The sequence below is a fragment of the Manis pentadactyla genome, chromosome 4, assembly GCF_030020395.1.
Source record: "Manis pentadactyla isolate mManPen7 chromosome 4, mManPen7.hap1, whole genome shotgun sequence".
Taxonomy (NCBI): domain Eukaryota; kingdom Metazoa; phylum Chordata; class Mammalia; order Pholidota; family Manidae; genus Manis; species Manis pentadactyla.
The window spans coordinates 86,944,584-86,968,080 of record NC_080022.1 but is presented as its reverse complement, the minus strand read 5'-3'; the positions used below and the strand labels follow the sequence as shown (position 1 = coordinate 86,968,080).

At 40.1% G+C, this 23,497-nt stretch overlaps 1 protein-coding gene across 5 annotated transcripts in view; it reads right to left on the bottom strand.

The window, feature by feature from the left end:
• CDC14A (cell division cycle 14A) overlaps window positions 1–23,497 on the bottom strand; it is a 181,655-nt gene that overhangs the window by 5,502 nt on the left and 152,656 nt on the right. For all 5 annotated transcript variants that reach the window (XM_057500470.1, XM_036883870.2, XM_036883871.2 and 2 more), the window contains 5 exons: window positions 22,063–22,222; window positions 16,564–16,679; window positions 14,764–14,811; window positions 12,685–12,807; window positions 11,644–11,977 (listed from right to left, as the gene is read on the bottom strand). In XM_057500470.1, the coding sequence (XP_057356453.1) occupies window positions 11,644–11,977; window positions 12,685–12,807; window positions 14,764–14,811; window positions 16,564–16,679; window positions 22,063–22,222 (781 nt within the window). The remainder of the gene's footprint in view (window positions 1–11,643; window positions 11,978–12,684; window positions 12,808–14,763; window positions 14,812–16,563; window positions 16,680–22,062; window positions 22,223–23,497) is intronic.

The following is a 23,497-nucleotide window of genomic DNA, read 5'->3' as shown; positions in this document are numbered from 1 at the left end:
CTCAGCAATGATAATGGGTATGGCAGTGAAGACCTGAGGTGTAAATATTATTTTAGAAGATAGCACTTACTTATATAACTAAGACATTTTAATTTCTCAAATAAAATATTCAAGTTCATGTGGCTAGTAAGTTTACAGGGTTATAATGAGTTCAGACCAAATCAAGTTTATAATGAATATATGATATTTTGATGGTATACCATAAAACTAATAATATAGCAATATTCTGCCTGCAAAATAAGGATAAAATTACCTTATACTTGCAGCCCCAAATTTTTATGTCAAAATATAAGCTCCCATCAAGAAATCTTGTTCTCTGAAAGCAGATTTGACATAAAACAAAGAGTTAGGTAAGGAGATCAAGACAATTTGTTCTGTTCTGGAAATCTGCTACTAATCTGTTTTGGCAGATGTAGGTAGTCACTTTAAAAATTTAGCTATTCTGGAGGTGTTTCTTTTTTAAACAGCCCAGTTATCTAATCATGGTAGAAAATGTCTAATTAATTATAGATATAAATACTGCATCATTGGTTAATAAATAAAACTAAAAATTGACTATCAAAAATAGTAACTGTAAAGAAAAATGAAAGATGAAGGTCTTTGCCAGCAAATGAATGAAGCAATATCTTAATGCTCAAATAACTTGGACCAAAGGACCCTATGACCTAGAATGTTACAAAATTACCACGTGTTTTTGCCACACTAGCATGTTATTTTCTGTATTTCCCCATTTTCCCAAGTCCCTTAAAGAAGAAAAATAGTCTACTATTTACCCTGGAGTTGAGTTCTAACTACAGAGGCAAAAAGCACTTTAAAAAGTGGTTTCTTTTAATGGCATAGAGAATTAAAAGAAAAAAACCACATGTTTGGCAATATGGTATTTATTTTACATATAATTCCAGGATTTTAAGTTTTAACAAATAAGGGGGGAAAAAGTAAACACTGGAGAGAAATAAGTTTGTCTTTAGCTGCCTCTATACTCCTGAGTCTCTTATGGCTTTGCAATAGTTTCTAGTTTTTCTATTGTTTGTAAGTTAACAACATACAAAATGTGTGTGCTGATTCATGTATCCAGGAAGGTGGTTTCACAGCACTGAAAGTATTTGCCTTTCCTGACATAATACTGTTTCTCCAATAACACTAGTAGAAACATAGCTGGATAAGGTTTCATGGGCATCATATGAACACAAAAAGGCTAAGGTTTGTGAAAAATAATCAGCTTTGAAAGAAATGTAAATATTTTTTCTATAGTAATCTCTAAGCATTTCAGGGACCCAAAGATTTAATAAGGCAATTTTGGTTAATTAAAATGCTATATAAAATACTCTTTCATCTTCCTATGTAACTTTTAATAGATTCTTTTTTCTGGGGAAATTTAATCCATGCTTTTCAACAAGAACTCAATTGTAAGATGACATCATTGTTGACACCCAAGTTGAGTCAGTGAGCCACTATGTGAGGTGGTCAGTTCATCCAAACACCAAAATAACATTGATGCAAGCTCAGGGAAACTTAACTTTTTCTTATTTTAGTAAAGCCGTATTTCTAGGAAAAAAAATAAATTCTCAGATTGCTGTACATTAAAGCTAAAGCTGAAAACTTGTTTTGCCCTGTTAGTGTTTCCTATGCCAACAATAACAGGCTCCTAATCACCTTAGTTCTTTGCTTAACATTCACAAGCCTAGATGTATTACCCAACTTTTAGTTCAGTAAATATTTACTAGGCACTTACTTACTATACAGATTTTGGAACCTGAGAAACAGAGGCCTCTCAGGAGCTCAAAAGCCAGCAGAGGAGAGAGAATCATGTAGAGCTGTCTAAAATATGAGGGCAACTGGGGGCTGTGAACAAAGTCTCAGAGGAGTCGAGAAGGAAAAGGCCTTCAGCTGGATGGGTCACAAACGCTTCATCAGAAAGATAACCAGTGAGCCAGGCCCAGAAATAGAAAACCAAGCAGAGACAGGAGGAAAGGAGAGAGAACCGCATGTGCTAGGGTCCGGGCATGAGGCAGGGCGTGGCGCTCTGGCAGAATACCAGTCAGGATGCCGGGCAGGGCTGCTGGGAGGACACGAGCGGGAGGCTCATGGTCTGCCCGGGGGGGGGGCCCTGAGCGGCAAGCCGAGGGACCCAGCCTGGACCTGGTTAGCAAACTGAATGGAGACACTGAATGATTCCGAACATGGGAATGATTTGATCAGTCATGTTAGATCTAACACCGGCAGCAGTACAGAGGAAAGATTAAGGTGGGAGATACTTATGGCAGGGAGGAAATTTAAAGGGCTATTCCAATACTCCATTAAATCCCAATTAGGGCGGCAGTGATGAGAATGCACAGACAGAAAGGGGTATTTCAGAAGGGGAGCTAATAGAACTTAATGATGAATGTGGCTAAGGGAAAGGCAGAAGTGGTTAGCACAGCTGATTCCAAACTCCCAGCCCGGGTGACTGAATGCATAAAGATGCAATTACCAAGCAGACATGGGACTGAAGGACATGTGTCCTCTCCCAGGTAATGCCCACAGGGAGTCAGACAATGCTCAGGAAATGATCAGCCAGAGAGAGAACTGGGCCACAGTCAGAGCTTTGGGAAAAATCATGAAGGGAAGGCAGAGGAAGACAAACAGATAATGATTTAAGGGTGGTGGTATTGGGGGCAGGGAGAGAAACAAGAAAATAATATCCAAAACTCAAAGGAGACCAAAAAATAACCGGCAAAAAGGGTGATCAATACTGTCAAATGCTGCAGAAAGACTAAGAATGAGGACTAACAAGACATCTTCAGATCTGCCCTTAAAAGAGTCAGTGGCAGCCTGCAGGAGAGACTTTCCCAGAATAGGAGGCTTCCTCTCTTGCCCCAAGTTTGCTGTAAAAGAAACACTCTGAGAGGTAACAGGCCTGAGGGAAGTAATTGGTAAGAGAACCTGAACAATTTGGTTGTACCTGTTTGGAGGTGAGGAGAAGGGGAAATGGAGGGTCAGAGACTGAAGAGATACAGGAGGAAGGAAGTAGATGGGGCAACCCCCTAGAATAGTTCAGAATTAACAGCATGGAGTTACCATTGGAAAATAGAAGGGTTTCTTTTCATCTAAAAGGAAAGAAAAAACAGGACATGTCAGATGCAGATAAACTGTGAAGTAGAGGAGAGGAGAGTTAAGGGAAATTACTCCTGGTAAATTCCATGTTCTCAGCAGAACTCAAGGCAAAGTCAGCCAGCCATGGTGGCTGCAGGGCTCGTGCTGATGAAGATGCTAAGTTTGGCAACAGCCAGTGTGGGGAAGAGCAAGGAAGTCAAAAATGGCACAAGTAAGCTAATTATCAGCACAGAAGAGCCAGGTAATTAAAAATTCACTTGAAATGAAGTCAAAGGCAAAGGTATGGGATTTTCTCCAACAGTGCTTAAAAGACAGAGACTAGGGACAGATATGACACTGTTGAACTGATGTAATTTTAGAAGCTAGTGATAAAGTGGCTACAGAAAGAAGGTCAAGTGGAAGAGCGAACACCAGAAAAAGGAAGCAGAAATGACTATGTGGATACAGGAGGAAGTACACTGAGAAGGTAAGGAAACAGGCAGGGGTCATAATGATACTGTGGAGAAGAGCTGAGGTGGGGTGGGAGGTGTAAATATTGTAGAGGAGACTTACAGGATGCAGGATATCAGAAGCAATGCTCTAAGCAATAATAAAGTCTATGAGAGGGATTTCCAAGTGAATAAAAAAAGATCACTGGACTTAAGGAAGTTATAATACAATAGTTGTGAGACTTTGAGCAAGCCAGTGCCCCTCTGAGTCTTGATTTCCTCACCTGTAAATTGTGGGTTAAATAAATTAGATACTGTATATCAAAAGCCTACTACAAATGTCCAGCCCATAGGAGGTACTCAATAAATCGATGATGATGATGATGATTAGAAAAATGTTACAGTTGTTGAGAATGGAGGCAGGAGTCTGCTAACTTAAAAGTAAAGCCAAAGTCCTCAAGGAATGAAGGTGAGAAAATGACAGGGATGAGGACAAAAGAGCAGCATGTCACTGGGTGGTGTTTTCAAGCAAAAGAGAGTATTGGAACAAGGTGTCTAAGAAGAAGTCGGAACATAGTCTTTACCCATTAGCTATAAAAATTGGGCATTACCAGAGAGTAAGCAATTTGTACTTCAGGGTAAATAAGGGAATCAGGTTGGAATGGGTCAGCTTTAGCTGGCTCACTTTCAAATAGAAACTTCTGGATTTTCTTTCTTGGTTTACTGCTTGCAATGGATTTAATGTTTGTGTCCCCCAAAATTCATACATTGATATCCCAACCCTCAATATGATGTACCAGGAGAAGGGGCCTTTGAGAGGTAATTATTTAAGTCATAAGAGGGGAGACTTCATGACCAGGATGAGTGTTCTAATAAAAGGGGCCCCAGAGAGGTCTCTTGCTCTCTTACAGCCAGTTGGGGACACAGGAAAAGAGAGCAGCTTCAACCCCGAGGGGGGTCCTGGCCAGAACCTAGTCATGCTGGCACCTGATCTCTGACTTCCAGCCTTCACAGCTGTGAGAATAAACTTCTGTTGTTTATGAGCCACCAGTCTATGGTATTTGTTGTAGTTGTCAAGTTCATTAAGATACTGCTTTTTTATATCCTTTCTTCCTAGTCCAATACCTTCCTATCAGAGACAGAACCTGAGGATGCTGAAGCATCTTTTTAGCCCACATAAAGGATGACCTCATTAATATTACAGAAGGATGAAGGTCTCACAATGGTTCAGAGGGAAAGATATATTCCTATGGATAGAACAGTTCTCTCCCACACATATCAGCCATCTGAGTTTAGACATTCACCTCAAACAGGGCCTATGTCATTTATCAAAGACTTCTGTTAGTGGCAAATGCAATGATTTTACAAGGAATGTGCATGTGGCATCTGTGCTTGTTTGCACATGCATGCACACCCACATGTATGTGTGTCTGTGCAAGAAGGCATTACAACAAAAATAGGCCTCTCTGGGTTAAACTACTTAAGCACACATACATACTCACAATAAATCACAAAATTTTGGAAGAAATGAATGACCTACTCAGTAGTAGAAAAGATAACACTATGGAATAAATAAACCAAAAATCAAATAAGTAAGCAGGGTCCAATGCTAGATGAAACAAAGATAACAAAAATAAGAGACCATGTTTTCTAACCTCACATTTCTAACCTCAAGTTCACCAATGAACTCAGTGAGGACCCAAGGCCTACACCCATGAGACGGGAGACTCTCAATACAAAACAGGCATGATGAAGGCCAAATACGGACAGGACAAAAAGTAATGATTGCTACAGTTGGGTGAGTCAAAGAAGGCTTCAGAGGAGGTGGACTTAGGCCAACTCCTGATGGGAAGGAGTCTGAGAAGCAAAAGAAGGGAGGAAAATGGACCAGGTTGAGGGCACAGCATGTAAGAAAAGCATGGAGGCAGTTGGAGCAAGGTACATTCAGGGCAGAAGAACCTACACTCAAGCACATGCCAGGAGCAAAAGGTTCAAGAGGAAAGAGTGTGAAAAGCTGGTTGGAGAAGACCCAAAAATGCCCTGAATGATAATCTATCATGCCAAGATGGAGCTGCACATTATTGCTCTAAAGTATTCCCTCTGCACATAAATCATATGTTGTTAAAATGTGAGAAAAAAATAAAGGCACAGCAGGATCCAAAAGTAAGACCAACATCTTTATGGCCCAGAAACAAATCAAAACAGTACCAGGCCACTGGCTGCAGAGCTAGAAATTGGCATAGGTGGCCAGGTGTTCTGTTCCTGGAGGTACACAGGCCAGAAGAGCCTAGCCTGAAACTAGGGCTGGGGTCAGGCTCTCCCATCTGTGAAAGGGGCTGAGAGAAGCTGCCACCACTCTAGCTGGACCAGCGTTTATGCAGAGCTCCATCTCTGCCTGAGAAGCCAGCCCACCAAGCTCACCAAGGGAAGAGAACCTGAGTCATTAAGATCTGTTCCCAGACTAGCTGGTCTGGGGGGTCACGCAGAGCCAAGGAGAAAGCCAGTAGATGAGGAGGGGAAAAACAGAGAGGGAGAGGAGAGCAACAAAGAATTCCCATCTACTGCAGTTCTACAAATGAAAATTCCAAAACACACAAGGAACATGAACACCAAGAGAACTAACAAATCCTCACAGGCTGAAATGCAAGTAAGAGAACCATCTCAAAAATGATCTACCATCTGAGATACTCAAGGTGAAAAAATGAAGAATACCCATATAAACATCAAGAATCTCTGAAACAAAAATTAGCAGGTCCAAATAAGAACAGCCGGCTATCATAAAGAACGCATTACAAATGCTGGACTCAAGGATAAAACCATTGAAATCCAAAGGTTGGTGGGCTGAGGATTCATTTCAGGACAGTTAAAGGAGAATTAGTGGATGAGAAATAACAGGAAGAATTCAATCAGAACACAGCCAGAGCAATAGGAACTTAAAAATATACAACAGAAGGTCAGAAATACTGAGGACAGATGGAAAGGTTCTAAAAGGAGGTATTGCAAAAAGGAGAGTAGAGAGAAAGTAAGATAAGCAACACCCAAAACGATAATGGCTGATAACTATCCATAACTGAAAAACCATTAGCCCTGAGGTCGAGAGCACACACGGAGGCCAAAATGGAAAAACTACCATGAATCCCTATCTGGATATATTATGATAACACTGCAGAACTTCAAGGAAAAAAGAAAATTCTTATAATAATTGGTTTTGTTCTTCAACCACAGAAGCTTTTTAATCAAAGGATGACATTAGGAAACTGGTATTTTCAAAGCAGATTTTTTCCAGCAAAGCAAAGATAAATAGAAGGGACCCAAAAAAATGAGGGCAGAAGATCATTTAAGCCAGAAGATACCCTCATGGAGCCTTCAGTCTAGTGGCAGACAATGACTTACACAACTGTGTCTTAACCTTCCTCTACTAAAACAATACTGCACTCAGAGCAGACCCTCATATAAATATGAGATAAATTTTCTAAAATCAGACAACACTTTACACACATATAAAAAGCATTTACTCTCTTTTAATCCTGGCCAAATAAATAAATAAATAAAGATAAAAATTAAGACTCTTTTCTGATTTAGCACGATTATCGATATTATGTAAGAAAGAAGACATTGAATTAAGTTGAACAATCAAGGCAGTTGATAACTCCAATGTACTTGAGATTAAAGCAAGTTCTGTGTTTGAAAGAGTCCTTTGAAATAGAGAGTCAAAAACAGCTGACAAACCTTAAAACTCTTAGAAAAAAACATAGGCAAAACTCTCTTGAATATAAATATGAGCAATTTTTTCATGAATGCATCTACTCAGGTAAGGGAAACAAAAGCAAAAATGAACAAGTGGGACTATATCAAACTAAAAAGCTTCTGTACAGCAAAGGTACACAGCTTGTGTACCTCCAGGAACAGAACACCTGGCCACACTAAAGGCATCCCACAGTATGGAGAATATATTCATAAATGACTTATCTGATAAGGGGTTGATATCCAAAATACATAAAGAGCTCATGCACCTCAACAAACAAAAAGCAAATAATCCAATTAAAAAATGGGCAGAGGATCTGAACAGACACTTCTCCAAAGAAGCAATTTCAGGAGGCCAACAGGTACATAAAAAGATGCTCCACATCCCTAATCATCAGAGAAATGCAAATTAAAACCACAATGAGATATCACCTTACACCAGTTAGGATGGCCAACATCCAAAAGACAAGGAACAACAAATGCTGGTGAGGATGCAGAGAAAGGGGAACCTCCTATACTGTTGGTGGGAATGTAAATTAGTTCAACCATTGTGGAAAGCAGTATGGAAAAACTAAAAATAGGAATAGCATTTGATTCAGGAATTCCACTCCTAGGAATTTGCCCTAAGAATGCAGCAGCCCAGTTTGAAAAAGACATATTCACCCCTATGGTGCACTATTTACAATAGTCAAGAAATGGAAGCAACCTAAGTGTCCATCAGTAGATGAATGGATAAAGAAGATGTGGTACATATACACAATGGAATATTATTCAGCCATAAGAAGAAAACAAATCCTACCATTGGCAACAACATGGATGGAGCTAGAGAGTATTATGCTCAGTGAAATGAGCAGGATGGAGAAAGACAAGTATCAAATGATTTCACTCATCTGTGGAGTATAAGAACAAAGCAAAAACTGAAGGAACAAAACAGCAGCAGACTCACAGAACCCAAGAGTGGACTAAGAGTTACCAAAGGGAAAGGGACTGGGTAGGGTGGGTGGGAAGGGAGGGATAAGGGGATTAAGGGGCATTATGATAAGCAAACATAATGTAGGGGTGCCACAGGGAAGGCAGTATAGCACAGAGAAGACATGTAGTGACTCTATAGCATCTTAGTATGCTGATGGGCAGTGACTGTAATGGGGTATGTGGTGGGGATTTGATAATGAGGGGAATCTAGTAACCACAATGTTGCTCGTGTGATTGTATATTAATGATAGCATAATAAAAAAAATGTTTCACTATTAAAAAAAAAGAGACACCATCTGTGTCCTCACAGAGCTTACAGTCCCATGGAGGATACAGACAAATGAACAGATGACCGAAATGCAGAACTGAGAAGAGCCTAAGAGGAAAGCATGAAAACCCACCCTAGACCTGCAGGGTCAGGTGAGGACAATGGGGATGACTAGCAATTCAGTGGTTAAGTCTTTTAAAAATAAAACAGAGCAAATATTCAAGACAGATACCTCAAGTAATTTCAACTTAATCAAATACTTCCACCCCACCCACTCCATAGTCACACGTCCTTCATTTCTTAAGCATGTGAAAACTCTGAATGTCAGGAAGGGGGAAACTGATTTTTCTTCAGTAAGTGGGTCAAGAAAAATGAATTGCACTGGGCAACAGAAACCTTGGGACTGACAGAAGAGGCCAAATAAATAAAAATAAAATCTGACTGTTTTTTAGCATTCTGTCACAACCATAAGGATTCTTTAACATTTGTTCTTGTTTTCCATGTTAAAGCATTTAATGACAGAACAAGGAAATCATTTTTACATTTTCTGGGGGCTGAACTGCTGCATAAAGTGAGAGAGCAATTGCAGCTTTCAAAAGAGATGCTAATTGCAGCTTTTAAAATATTAGGTTCCTCTAAACACCCGTCACCCCATCCCTAGCAGTTTCTGGGTCTTCCTTAAAGGTGCTGGGAGAATATTGCCATATAGACTTCAATTCCTACCTAAGGATTTAAAAACATTTTGCTGCATGATTTAGTCCTAGTTCTTCATATGTGAGTCAGAAGCACCATAAAGAGGGACCATCTTACCTAAACAAGAAACCAACAACAATTAGTAAAGCTGCCCTGGGCCAATAAAGGACAAGAACTCACAACTTCCTACTTTATTCCACATAAAATGGGAATTTCCATCCTAATTTAGACTTTCTGCCAGTAAGTCAACAGGGGTAGGATGTGGAGCCTTCCTTCTGGCAGAGGTTTTCTAGGCAAAGATAAAGGAGGAAAGTCACTTCTGAGAGATCTGCTTCTTCCTTCCTGGGAGGGTGAGAAGGAGGAAAATGTTGCCATGCTTGCAATTCTATTTATAAATGCTTTTCTTTACAATAAGATGACAAATTGAAGAGGGGAAGAGCAACAGCTGTCCACACAGACTATTACTTTACATCTAATTATTGGAAAATCACCCTATTTCAAGCCAGGAGAGGGATGAGGAGGAGGAAGAGAGGTGAGGAAAAATAACAAAATATGGCACGAAACCAAATTAAGTTATATAAACATGCGGAGGGGAGGTGATCAACCATCGTCTAAAGGCTGTCCCGTGCTTCCACTAGCAAGGAGGGAAACTGAAATCCAGAAAAAGTAGAATGTTATTCTTATCAAGCTGCCAATAATTTTGGTATTCTGCTGTAAATGTGGATTGCACTAAACCCTCAGCCATGAAATCTGCAAGATATTTATATCATTATCTATCTATCTATCTATCTATCTATCTATCTATCTATCTATACACACATATACTTTTTCTGAAAATGGAAAGATCTGTACTCTGGTCTGAAAAAGCTGACCCACAATCAGTGTATGAAAATATTGACTAAATTCAATTCCTGCTGTGAAATATGTTACTTGTAAATATAGTTATGAAAATGTAAATGCACTATTATTTTCCACCTAACTCCTAGTTGGTAGGATTTAAATTTTACTGATACACATATACCCCATAACATAGTGGGATTAGAGTCAAATTAAGGAGTGGGAATGGGCTGGCAGCTGCCCTAATCTATCAGGAATCTAAAATAACGCTGAAAAACTTCACTGGGAATAAAATCAGATGGGGAAAATTATATGTACCAGAAAGGACTGGATAGAGGGGGGAAAAAAAACTTTGATAAGAGGCCTGAGGTCGGGACAGCAGTGGTAATAAACCCAACACACACACACACACGTGCACCCTGCATCCCCATGTTCTCAACTGCCATCTAAGGAAAGTGCACCCCACTTATTCCCTTGGGGCTGCTGCTTTCCTGAATGGGCATGAGAGGCACACTGCCTCCCGTACTTCTCCTCCCCCATTTCTCCCCTGCAGAAATCAGCTCTTCCTGAATAATGACTGAGGAAATGAAATGGTGTGCATGGAAGGCAACCAGACCACACCCTTCCCGGGACACCGGAGCTGGCTTAGGCCCTGAGTGGGATCCATGATGTGCTCAACATAGATTTACACTTCCTTGATCTGTGGAATGTATTTCTCCTTCCTATTTAGTTCTTGTTCTCACAAATCAATACTCACATCCTCATAGAGCTCAATTTCCTTGGAGGTAATCAAAATAAGTAACTAAAGCAATTCATAGCAGGGGTGAACCAGATTTTACCCTAACAGGGATTACTGGTTTAAAAGGGAGCTTGATAACCTAAATACAACACTCAAACATAAAAATGTGTTTGGAAATCTCCTACCTTGTCCCTAAAAGAGCGGTGGTTCATTTTAAAGTTGTTCCAGATAGGCTGCTTCCCCTTCTCTACATCCCAGGTATCTATCTACCTATAAGCCTTCCTTATAAGCAACTTCCATTTGCCATTTAATTAATTCTGGGTCAGCTCCCTGCAGGAGGTGACACAGTCAAGCCTACTAGTTAGATCTGAGAAAATGCTGTTCATTCAGCACCTTCCATGTTTAAATACTCCAAGATTGATTCATTAATATATGATGTGGAAAAAGCCAGGATTCCTAATACCACCACCAACCAAATTAAATATTGTCTATTGTATAAATCAGCTCCCAACTTTGCACCAGATATTAAGAGTGCTTAGAAAACTTAACTGAAAAGTAAGTTCAGTCAATAATGTCCATGATGAAGGGAATGAAAGCTGCTTCCTTTCTAAGAGCAATTATTTAAAAAGGAATACAGAGAGGAGAAGACAAAGAAGGAAGGAAGAAAACTGGGTTGAGGCTTGGCATTTACTTGAGCAGCCAGCAGCATGTGCGCGCACAGACAGCTTCACAGCACAGAGGGAAGGCATCCATCAGAGGGCTTCCTTGGTGCTATTAAATTTCTTTGGTGGCAGCCTTGGCTGGGAAGGCAAGACACAAAAGTTGCGTTCAGGGTTCTGAGGACCAAGAGGTGGAGTCTGTGGACTTACAGGGATCGATCTGCTCAGAAATCTTGCTGAGGAAGAGGAGAGGCTGGAGTAGGAGGGCCGGAGGACGGCGGGGGTTTCCTCCGTCTTGGTGCCGTGGGGGCTGGGCTGGCTGCCCAGGGGGCTCCCAGTGCTGCTGGTGCTTCTGCTGTACAGGTTGTTGTTGAGCTCGGGTTGGTTTCTGGCAGGCAGCTGGGAGCCACCATTCAAGAGGCTGGTGAGCGGGGTGACTCCGAAACCTGCCTTAGAGGACGAGGAGGCCTTTTTGTTCTCTGGATCGTCTGTTGCAGCATTCAAGTTCCCTAGGGAACTGGCTAGCCGGGAGTTAATGGAAAAGCTGAATGGAAAACACAGGTGAGGCGGGAGAAACATGGACAATGATGTATACTCACACGGAGTTCATGTTTCTAAAACACGTAACTGACATTCAGGGAATCTGATGGAGACAGTTCTGATCAGTGCAAATGGCAACAGAATGGCTTCTTAATCACTCTTGGTGATACTGTAATATGTGGCCTTTAGTTACGCATGGTAACTTCCTCTGTCAAAAGCAGTTAACTACAACTCAAGAAGCTGACTAAATCACTTTGACCAGAGACTTTGAAATAGAACATCTGGGGATTCTATTTTTCCTGAGACAGGAAGTAAATGAACAAGGCTATATACAGAGAGAGTAAAAAGCAGTCTTAAATACACATTTTACTTACACATATTCAATCACATGACTACATCAAACGTGTCTACCCATTTCAATTCCTCCCATACACACCAGGGGAGAAATGGCAACACCACATGTCAGTAGCACCTACACCTGCTCTCTGCTTCCTGGGTCACCTTAGGCAAGCTGGAGGTTCGCTACAGAAAGGGACTTGACGCAGCACGCCCACCGCAGCCTCACTCCCTGCAACACGAGCCAGGAATGGAGCCCCAGATGGTCACACTGCCTTTTGTGATTTCTCCTGACCATCTGCGGCCAAACCCATTGTTTACTATAGACTTCCTATACCTCCCACCAGTACCTCAGAAGAGAAAAGGAAGAATTACCTTCTTACATGGGCACCAGAAGATAAAGAGCCTCTGTTTACCCTCTTGGCCGTTGCTGAAGGGGACAACGCTGTTTTTGAGGTCTTCAGAGTCGATACAGATACTTGTGGGGAAGAACTCAATCTTTGTGGAGAAAAATGGGCAAAGCATCACACAAAAGCTGTGTTATCTTAACATTCAGCCATCCATGGGGACAAGGTAAACTAATAAACATTGACAAGATCAGGGCAAGTCCTAACAAGGGTGACAGGAGCAGCTAACACCAAGAACCCTCTGAGGGAGCTAAAAAGCAGCTCCAGCTTTGTGAGTGTGGAAATGAACGAAAGGAAAGCTTCTCTAGTCACTCAGTGAGCAAGGGGCAGAGCTGGAATCCAAACCCAAGATCCAAAGTGCTGCCCTCAATCACCTAACCCCGCCCTCCTCCTGCACTTAACTTCCTGGGTACTGCATCCCCTCCTCACACGTCCTGACAGTCTACTTTTTCTTTTAGACTTACCCCTTCCTCTCCTCCCTGCAACTGCCCCATGGGAGGCCATCATTCTCTCTTATTCTTGACTACTGGTAGCATCTTTTAATCTTATTCCTTAATATTCAAATTATAAATAGCCTCCAGTGAAACCTAAAATACTTAACCATGCCACTTCGCTGTTTAAACTCTCTGCTCTGTGCCTGGAAAGGCTGAACTCTTGGGCTTGGCTTATAAAATAATCCAAAATCTGTGCTTAGCCTCTTGGAGCAGATTCTTGTATCCACACTGCCGCAATGGCCACCTCTAGGCCAGATGCACAAAATGCCTTGAGTTCCCTGGATGGACTGGACTACATTCACGCCTTTGTCTAGTTTACACGTGCTATTTTTCCTGCCAGGACATCTTCTCCAATTCTGACCCCCCGTCCCCCATCCATGTCTTCTCTTCCACCTCCACCTGACTCACTGCTATTGCTTATCCTTTAATGATCCAATCAGCTGCCAGCAGCAAGCCTTCACTGAATTCCCAGGCAGGGGAAGCATCCTGTTTGATCATACCTTCTCACAGTATATCATAGCTCTTATATCATACTTCATTACCTGATATCTGTCTACTTCCCTTGATATAGGTTCCATGGGGACAAAGAACTGTCTCTCACTTCAATTCCCAGTGGCTAGCACAGTGCCAGACCCAAGAACAGGTGTTCAATAAATGTTTGCTCAGTGGACAAAGAGGTAAAATGGACTCAAATCTGGAACCACCAGGGCCTTGTCACAGTTTTAATACCAAATTAATTTTATTCTGCACAAATTATGTAATGTATCTGGATCTTGTTTTCCTAACTGCTATAAAAAAGCTTATTTACTTGTAGACTCTCCATCATCCTCCCTCCAAACACTAGTTTAAGTGCAAGGTTTGCTTCAAAAACAAAAATGGGAAAGGTTATACAATGAACCAGCTCAAGCTTCTGGAGAAGTCTGAGCCCTCTCAGAACTGCCTGCACTCAGCAGCCCTAAAACCTAGGGCAGAGTAAAAATCAGAGGTGAAGAGAGAAGCTGCTTTTCCCATCTCATCAACAGTTTTGGTCGAACATTTCTGCTGGGCCTCACCAGGCCCTACGCTGGGTCCTGGTTCCCCTGGTACCCTGCAACCACCTGGGGAATGTTTGGGGGACGTTTTTCCAGAGCAAAGCACAAATATTTCTTCCTCAAATGGAAGACAGGGCAGGGAATAAAACTATAAAATAAAGGAGGTCGGCAAATACAGGCAGGAGGAGGTCTAACAGAAATGTTAAAAACTCACTAGATTGAAAGGCACATTGCAGAGCGACTGTGATCTCTCAGAGATCCCACACCATGCTGGGGGCACAGAGCTCACTGACACTGCTGCAGCGGCCACACAGCCCTATGGGTGCCTCAGGGAAACAAAAATCCTTTCCACGGTGAACATTAAAAGCAAAGTGCACTGCAACAATCCAGAACAGAAAGGAAGGCATTCAAAAAGTAAAAAGCTGTGAGCAGTTTGTTTTCATGGGGTGAAAGGCTGGGAAATGTATCTAAAAGGTAGCATTTATTTACAAGTTATTAGAAATCCAACCTCATTAACAGTACCTGAAAAGCTGGGACACTGCTCTTGGGTGCCCTTTCACATCATCCAACCTACAGAAATCAAAGACAAATGCTCACACATCACCAGGCTCACACATGCAAGCAAAGACCAAAAGACACATCTTATAAAGTCAGACCAGTAAACATACTAAATTGACAAACAATAAAAGGGAGAAACTTTACAAATGGATATCTTATGAAAGAAACCCTAGAACCAGCAAAAAAACCACCTTAGTCATTTTGTTTCAGCTTGAATCTCATTTATAGCAAATTGCTTTTTAATCAGAAAGAGGTCCTGCATCCACTTAGGGTAAAAAAAATGTCATAATGGTACCATGATCCTATTAAGGAAAACTAAATTCCAAAAAATGAGAGCATTTCTGAGAAGAACAAGAAAAAGAAACAGAAAAGCCATAGCTTCCTAAAACCCGTGCTGTGGAGATTCACTCACTTCTATTGCCTATTCATTTGCCAAGTTATCCTCCAACTTATTCCTTCCTCTTACAATTTCTTAAGAATCAAATATAAATCTGCTTGAAGTTAATCTGAACTGATATCTTAGAGCCATATCTTAGAGTTTCAAGGAAAAAAAATGGTAACTAAAAGAGACTAGTAATCTTGAAGAACCTTCCACAGACTTAAGGAACATGCCCAGTGAAGAGCACAGACCACAAACAGCTCCATCCTAACTCCATCCTAACCTCGCTCACCTCAAGAACCAACCCAAGTGTGGGTTCTGATGCATACTGACATGTTAACTCAGTTAGTCCTCATACCCAAACTAAGCACCTAACATGGCCCATGGCACCTGTTTAGTAAATGGTCCATCTCTTCAATTTTCTAGTGGTCGTTGGTTGTTACGACTAAGCACCAGGCTTGCTATCCCATCTTCTCATCTTATTACAGAAGATGATCACCTCGACTTCGAGCTATATGAACCTTTATTTCTCAAGTCAGGAAACCAGTACCCAGCATAGTACCAGGGCATAGCATGTGCCCAGACCCGATGTGACATAAATTATAATCCTCCCTGATAATACAATTTAATCTTCTGACATTTATCATACTGGCAAAACATCCCCCCTGCTATGCATGTCTCTCACTTAAAAGGCAAAGAGAAGTAGCCATTTCCCATTATATTCATTTGCAGACTTGGCACCCTATAAAGAATACAATAAAGAATCTTGATGATATTTATGGAACACTGATGGTGTTCTTTTTTGTTTTTTCTTTATAACCTAATCTGGACTATCAGCAGGTTTCAAATGTTGTGATCACGAGTCAAGCCCCATCCATTGATTCTGATGAGCAATTTCAGACTTCAAAATCAAGATGCTTTATAACTGCACAAGTGTGGATAAGAATTGCTTATTCAATTCTCAAAAACAGAAGGTAAGGCTAAGGCGTTAGGATACACCAAAGTATGGCATATAGCAGTTTTGTGCAGACCCTAGACTCAATACAAAAGTCTCAGCACACCTGTGAGGATTGGCCGCAAGACAGGAAACCCACTCACAGGAGATGAGTGGAACTCCAAACTGAAACTAGGACACAGTCCTAGAAACAACTAACCATGTGGCAGTTTAAGGTGAAGTCCCAGAGACTGAGACTGTAGCAGTTGTTTCCAATAAGCTGCTAAAACTCAGCTACGCCCACAGTGATAATAACTAAACAACACAAAATAGTAACAAGCCAAAAATGAGGTAGCTGTGGTACTTGTAGAATGATACTCATAAGAGAGTATTAAATATTCTACCCGTGAATGGAGGGACATATAAATTTAAACATTTAAAATGGATCTACCTATAGGCACAGGATGGTGAGGAACGTGGCTGTCTCTGACTTTTTAAGACACGTAGTTTGTCTCCCTGGGTTATATTACTTTTCATTTCCACATCTTCATCCTCTTCTAAATTATTCTGGAAAAAATACATGTTCCATAAAAAGGTCATTATGAATAACTTCGCTTTATATTGATTTCTTAATAGATTATAGACTATGTATATAGATATATTTTATATAGACTAAAGAATGCTTGACTTTTCACCCATTAAATATACCGGTCAAATTCTAAATCAAAGAAGCATGGGTATGCACGTGGTAGCATTTAAAAGGAGCTGTTTGGTACAATGGACTACAACCGAAGACTCTCATGCAGACAAAATCATGCTTTGGAATATAGCTTAGACACAGACTGGCTCAAGAGATACAGGACAAATATGTTTCCAGATACTACCAGGATCCATCCCTGCAAATTCCATAACTTACTTACAAAAACAAAAGATAAAACAACTTAAGGTATCTATACACTCACTTATTAACATAATTGAACACTATAAAAGCACTCAAGGCCTTTCCTGAGGAATTAAAGCTTAATAGATTGAGAAAATGTGTTTCCTACTGAAATAAGTCTTACAGATGGAATATATAAGTACCACGCTAGGTCGTCACATGCCGATCATATTTAATTCTCACAAGCTGGGGTGGGGGGTGGGGGGTGAGCATACTGTTATCACTGTTATCCTTGAAAATGGAAAAAAGGGGGTACTCATGAAGTTACGAATATTGCCCAAGCTCCTGCAAATTCTTCATGATAACAAACACAGTCACAAATGAAGAATGCACAGAACCTACGTGGGGCCTCCCTTGTGCTCTTGGGCTCCAGCCCCTCTCCCCACACATTCCCTAGAAACTTGCTGGAAAGAGACAAAGCCCCATGGCTGCCAGCAAGCAGTGGTGAGGAAGCCTCACACAGGGAAGACCCTCCCATCTTTGCCCCCTGAGGAAAGGAGCCTGCTCCCAGCCCCCTGCCCTCTGGAGGGTCTGAGCATCAGTGCTCTTTCATTTGGGTGCCAGCCTGCTCTACATAAAGGCAGGAAAATGAGAGCAAACTACAATACATAAAGAAGGACCATTTTCAAAGGCATACTTATTTTCAGATGAGAGTCTAGCTAAAGAACAAATAACAGCACCAATTAGGAAGATGTACTTTATTCCATCAGTTGTTCTCTCTTATATAGGCAAGATGAAAAACCAAAATAAAATGTGTCCATAGATTTCAGCTGGACAATGACTGACCAACACATTCATAAAATGCTGACAGAGTAAGCCATTGGGGAGGCTGTGGTATGTGCCACTGAGAAAAGATCTATTGGATAAAATATAGCACACTAGGAAGTAAAGATGGAAGAGTTATAATAGAAAAATGACAAAAAGTAAAGTTTGAAATAGGAACGAGTAAAAATAGAAGAAAATAGAAGTTTGGAAGAAAAAGATGAAAATGGCATTTTTAGATTTAAATGATTTGGCTAGGAGAGGTGGCTGGGTCATCTGTAAAGCTCTTTTCAGCTCTCAGATGTTGAACCTATGAGATGCAAAAGTTAAGACAAAGTTGTCACTTCATAATTAGATGCTTCAGAACAATAAAAAGATTGGATTCATCAGAGCCCCAAATGCATCTTCCTGCCCTGCTTGCTGCCACTGGTTCAGACCTCTGAGGCCCGGACCAGTCCCCCATCACCACCTCCCGACTGCACACAGGCTCAGCACTCTTCCACACCACAGCCCGAGTGAGCTCCCCAAACCCTGAGCCTGTGCACCGGCACTGCCTATCCAGTAGCCACTGGTGGATCCCAATGGCATTCAGATTGGAGCTCGAATGCCTTAGTGGTCCTAAGATGGAAAGAAGGTGCTTTGAAGATATTTAGATGAAGGCATTACAGATTTCATTTTTACTGCAGAGATTTTTTTTCTAGGAACACCCTGCTCATGACCCTTTGATGTTCAAAGAGCAGAGGATTTTATAAATTTCTCAGTGATGTAATTAAAACACTACATTCTTATTTACCTGATTGTCAGTTTACCTGAACTCAGCTGAACATTAGCAACACCTGCATCTAAGTAATAACTCTACGTCAAGACCATCTACTGATCGGTGTGCTAATATTGGACTATTGTCCTAGGGTAGGAAAAGAAAAGGTAGAAGCAACACAATTCCAGGAGAAATTTGGTAGGACAGGCTGGCTGACAAAGTGTTCAAAGTCACTGTACACAGTGTACTAAAGCGGCACTGAGGACCTCCTGCAGAAGCAGCAGGGCTCAGTGAGAAGCCACAGGGTGGCACGGCTGAGTGCCGGCTCAGGAGCCAGAGCACCTGGTTCACATGACAGCTCCACTGTGCACACTATGATCTTGGGCAAATGGTTATTAACTGTGATTGGTTACTAACATTCTCTTCCTCAGTTATGCCATCTGTAAAATGGGCCTAGTAATAGCACCTATTTCATTCAGCTGTTGTAAGGATTAAAAGAGCTCATCCATGTGAAGTGCTTAGAACAGTGCCTGGCACATAGTAGGTGCAATTTAGGATGCGGTTGTTACACTTGAAGCTCCTTATTTAACTCCTTTCATATCTGCATCTTAATTAAGTGCTTTCAGTTCCATCTTCTTAACGCTATTCTTTATAACCTCAATACTTAATGGGCCCTCAGGCCTCTGGACAACAAAATGAACATTTATTGCTGATACTATTTTCTACTTGAGCATATGCTGCCCTTGGACAGCTTGGATTATTACCAACTTCATGTCATTATTCTTGTTTGTTTTCTATGAAACTGTATGCCCTCCTCATTAATTTCAGCAATATTTACAAAGGTCCCATGGGCTAGGAAGAGACTCACGAAGAGGGCGGATAGCAGCCTCCATCTTCATAGAGGGGGAAGGAGAGGTAAGGACCAGGAGGAAAAGTATAGTGCAAAGCAGGAACCTGCAGCAGGGAGCCTAAGGCTGACCCCAGGATGGGCTGTGGATATCTCACAGTGCCTAGGACAGCCTGAAGACCAGGTTCAATCAAGATAAAGCCTGTTTTTAAGATTTCATGTAACTCTAAATGGGAGAAGAAAATTCATCAAAGCCACATTACTATGGCCTGAATCATTCTGGCTGATACTTTGGGTTGCTTTCCTTTCATGTACCTCCTAAGCACTGAGAAACTACATATTCAAACTCCCCAAATCAGGTAATTACAGAGCTTCCTAATAACCAATCACAGGAAATTCCTGTGAAATCAAAAGATACTTTAGTATCTCTGCTTTCAATCTGACTTTGCTTTTTTAGAAAAGGCAATTTCTAGCAGAAAACTGCCTTTCTGTATTTTCCTTATGTACAAACTAAATGAATCCAGAGTTTCCATGGACTTCTATGAAACACATTAAAATCCTTACAACACTCTCAACTTTTTTTCTCACTTGGAATTTACAAGAACGATAAAGATATCACTAATTCTATTCATTGAATTCTGCATAAACTAACGTCCCAAATTCATGTCATGTTCTGGAGCCAGCACCAGATAAGCAGGGCAAGAAAAAGGTTTTGCACAAGGCAACACCCAGAATAAGTGGTACAAAACCCATATATGTGTCTCTGTCTAAAATCATAACCACACCATCACTCTCTGGTATTTCGGAATTCTTTCATTTCTGTCCTCTAATTTCAAAAAAATGGCACTTCTAAATAGCCAGAGCTACAGTCATTAATTTGGGGGGTGCAGGGAATAGAGAGGAGAAGGTAAACAGCCCAACATCTGAATATATGCTTATATTTAAAACTGACATTTTAAATTTCAATTAATATTGCATTCTTCACCCTTCTAGGCATAAATATTCATTATTCTCAAGTTCAACAAATTGGGATCCCAGTAAGTATGAGAATGAAACATTCTAATTGCCAGATGTACATTTAATGCAGATTATGATATAGAAAGCATGACATTCCTACAAGCTGAGTATGTTTGTCAGATAGATGGATAATTGTATGGGTATCTTTTCAGAGGTCATAACTCAAAGCCTTATTTACTTGAATTCAACCTGGGAAAGAAATGCTGACCAGAACAAGAGAAGTGTGCTTGCTGAGCTATATTATCACACTAAAATGTCAGCTTGGATCCTTTCTGTTTACTTTGAATGGGCCAGACTGTAACACAGAGACAAGATAAAGTCAACAAATGCTCTGAACATCAACATGACCTTGGCTAAGATTTACATTTCGTCCCGTCAGATAACTCCTGCAAGTAAACTGGCCACTTCATCAGTGGCTGTCCTGGAGAAGATACACCATAGGGCTGTAAATTCAGTTCTCTGAGCAGTCCCATTCTTTGTCCTTGCAGAAAACCTACCCTCCCTACCTCCAAGTTCTCTGCTTATCTTTCTTGGTGAAAGCAACCTGTTAGGAATGCCAGCTACTAACTTAGAGCTGTGACACACTCTTTCCATTTGGGTTCCCGGAGGGCTAAGCCTGAACTACAATATTTCCTTCAGAGCCTTTGTCAGGGTCTAATGGGTCACTGCCTAACAGAATGTAAATCTACACTTGCTATTTAAACACTTTTTTTTTTCTCCTTTAGGGACATAAAAACATAAATTAGTTGTTTAGCTTCCCTTTAGGTATACTGTGGTAATGAACTCAACTACATGTCAGACTCAAGGTGCTCCTACTACTGAACAACTCTGTGATCTTAGGCAAATAACGAATCTTGTAGGACCCTGGTTTCTGATCTGCACAAGGCGGGATATACAACAAATGATTTAAAGGTTGCTTTTAGCTCCAAAACTGTCCATGATTTTCCTCTTCATAAGTCACATCCATTTTTATTCAGAAGTGGCAGAGTGTCGTAGAAAAAACACAGATTTGGATTCAGCTAGACATGGATTAGAAACACTGAGGTTAGAACTTCTCTGATATTTAATTTCTTTACTATAAAATAGAGATAAAATTGACTAACTCACCAGGTAGTTACAAAGATTAAATTAGACAATGTATGTCAACTGTTTAAAATGGTTTGTTGATAATAGGGCCTTAATCTAAAAACCAAAAAAAGTTGCCCCTAATTATGTTTTTGACCCTAGACTTACATTAGAATCACTATGCATTTGAAGCTTTCAAAGTACCACTTGTGGTATATACTATTTCTTTAATTGCCACGTTAAAATATTTCTTCTTGATACCTATTTCCAATTTCAAATAGAAAGTTTTCTTTTCTATTTCCTTTTTGTAAATATTTTCCAAACAAGGGAAGCCTCTTTTATAACTGTATTCCTTAAATTACAGCTTGTTTCTTTTTAAGGATAATTGCTTCCTTTGCTCTGATTCTTGCTTTGTAGGTGAATCACTCTATACCTATAAATTGGGAATCTGCAGCATCGCAGAGAAGAGATACTGCTATTTCATATGTGTTCAACTAAGAAACAAAGAAATGCAGAATGTTATTCTTAAGGAGACATGAAAATCTTCCAGGGGAAAACTCACCTTTCCAAATCTTTCCAAATTTTGTATTTTAGATAATTTTCCACCAATAGACATATCATCCAAGCTAGAAAGAATTTTGTTGATACTTCCTTCACTGGATGGTTTGTTTTTTAGCTTGGATCGGAAAATGTCTCCTTGGACCCACAAGGATGCCTGTTTTCTGTAAAAAAGGGAGAAAACAAATATAATCTGTAAAACAACTACTGTTATCTCCTGGGAATATGGTGTCTTACAGATTCAAGATTAGAAGATAAACATTTCAAATCAGACTAGAAAGATTCTGGATTCTTAGAATAAGGAAAAGGTCACTTTCTGAAAGTCAAAATTAGTAACATGAAGGTTCTATACTAAAAACAAATACCCATCTTCCAATATATGTCTATATAGCCACACATGGGTTGAATATTAAGGTGCTCGGATGCTTAGAACAAATCTACAGCAATAAAGACTGTGAGCCTGCCTTTTAAATATGAATTTGAAATCTGTAAGATATTTCTCAAATCATAATTTGATATGTCTTTAAAACAGCTGAAATGAATTGGACTCAAACATGTAGGTGAAGGAACTTCAGTTACAGATATTACCTTAAAAGTACAAAGCATCTAATTGTGTGTGGCACCATGACAGGCCCTGAACAGATAACTTTAGAAACCCACTCATGTAATTTAATAGCAAGGCTTATGGCCTCAATTAGATCATCCTGCGAGAAAAAGAAAATACGCTTAAAGCTCATCTATAAGTTTTCTCTTATTCAATAAGGCACAATTACAATTGTTTTCAAGGTTATAAGAAAGGAACTTGAAACATGTAAACAAAATGACAATCTGTGGCTTTTATTTTTATTGACATTGTCACCTTCATTCATTTCTTTTAAGGTTAAATTTAAAAAAATAGTTTGTGCTCTATTCTATGCCACACTGTACAGAACAGAATTAAACTAAAAATATTACTGTTCATTATAAGGAACACCATATCCAATGAAATAATGTAACAGCCTTATCAAGGAGATGTAATCAAAAGGAACATAGATTTATTTTTAAAGGCAACAGAAAGACTGAGTGATACTTTCTCTCAAAAGTTCTACATATCATACAAAATTCAAGTTAAAACACAAGAAGAAAAACAATAAAAATCCTGTTTGGTTTCTATTGTCTTTTTGGGCCCTCAGGAAAGGAAACCATCTTTCTTTTTAAACAAAGTTTACTCTCAAATAAAAGCTTTATTGCTTATGGGTAAATACTGTTGAAAAAAGATGAACCTTTAAATTACAGCAAAATTGTACATGTGCAATGCTTCTAACCAAGCAAATCCACATCTTACATAGACACAACTTGTGTACAAAGTATAAAAATGCTTCTTACAGCATTATTTATAATAGCAAAATATTGGAAACACCCTCCTGGGCAACCAGTTTATTAAATTACAGTAGATCCAT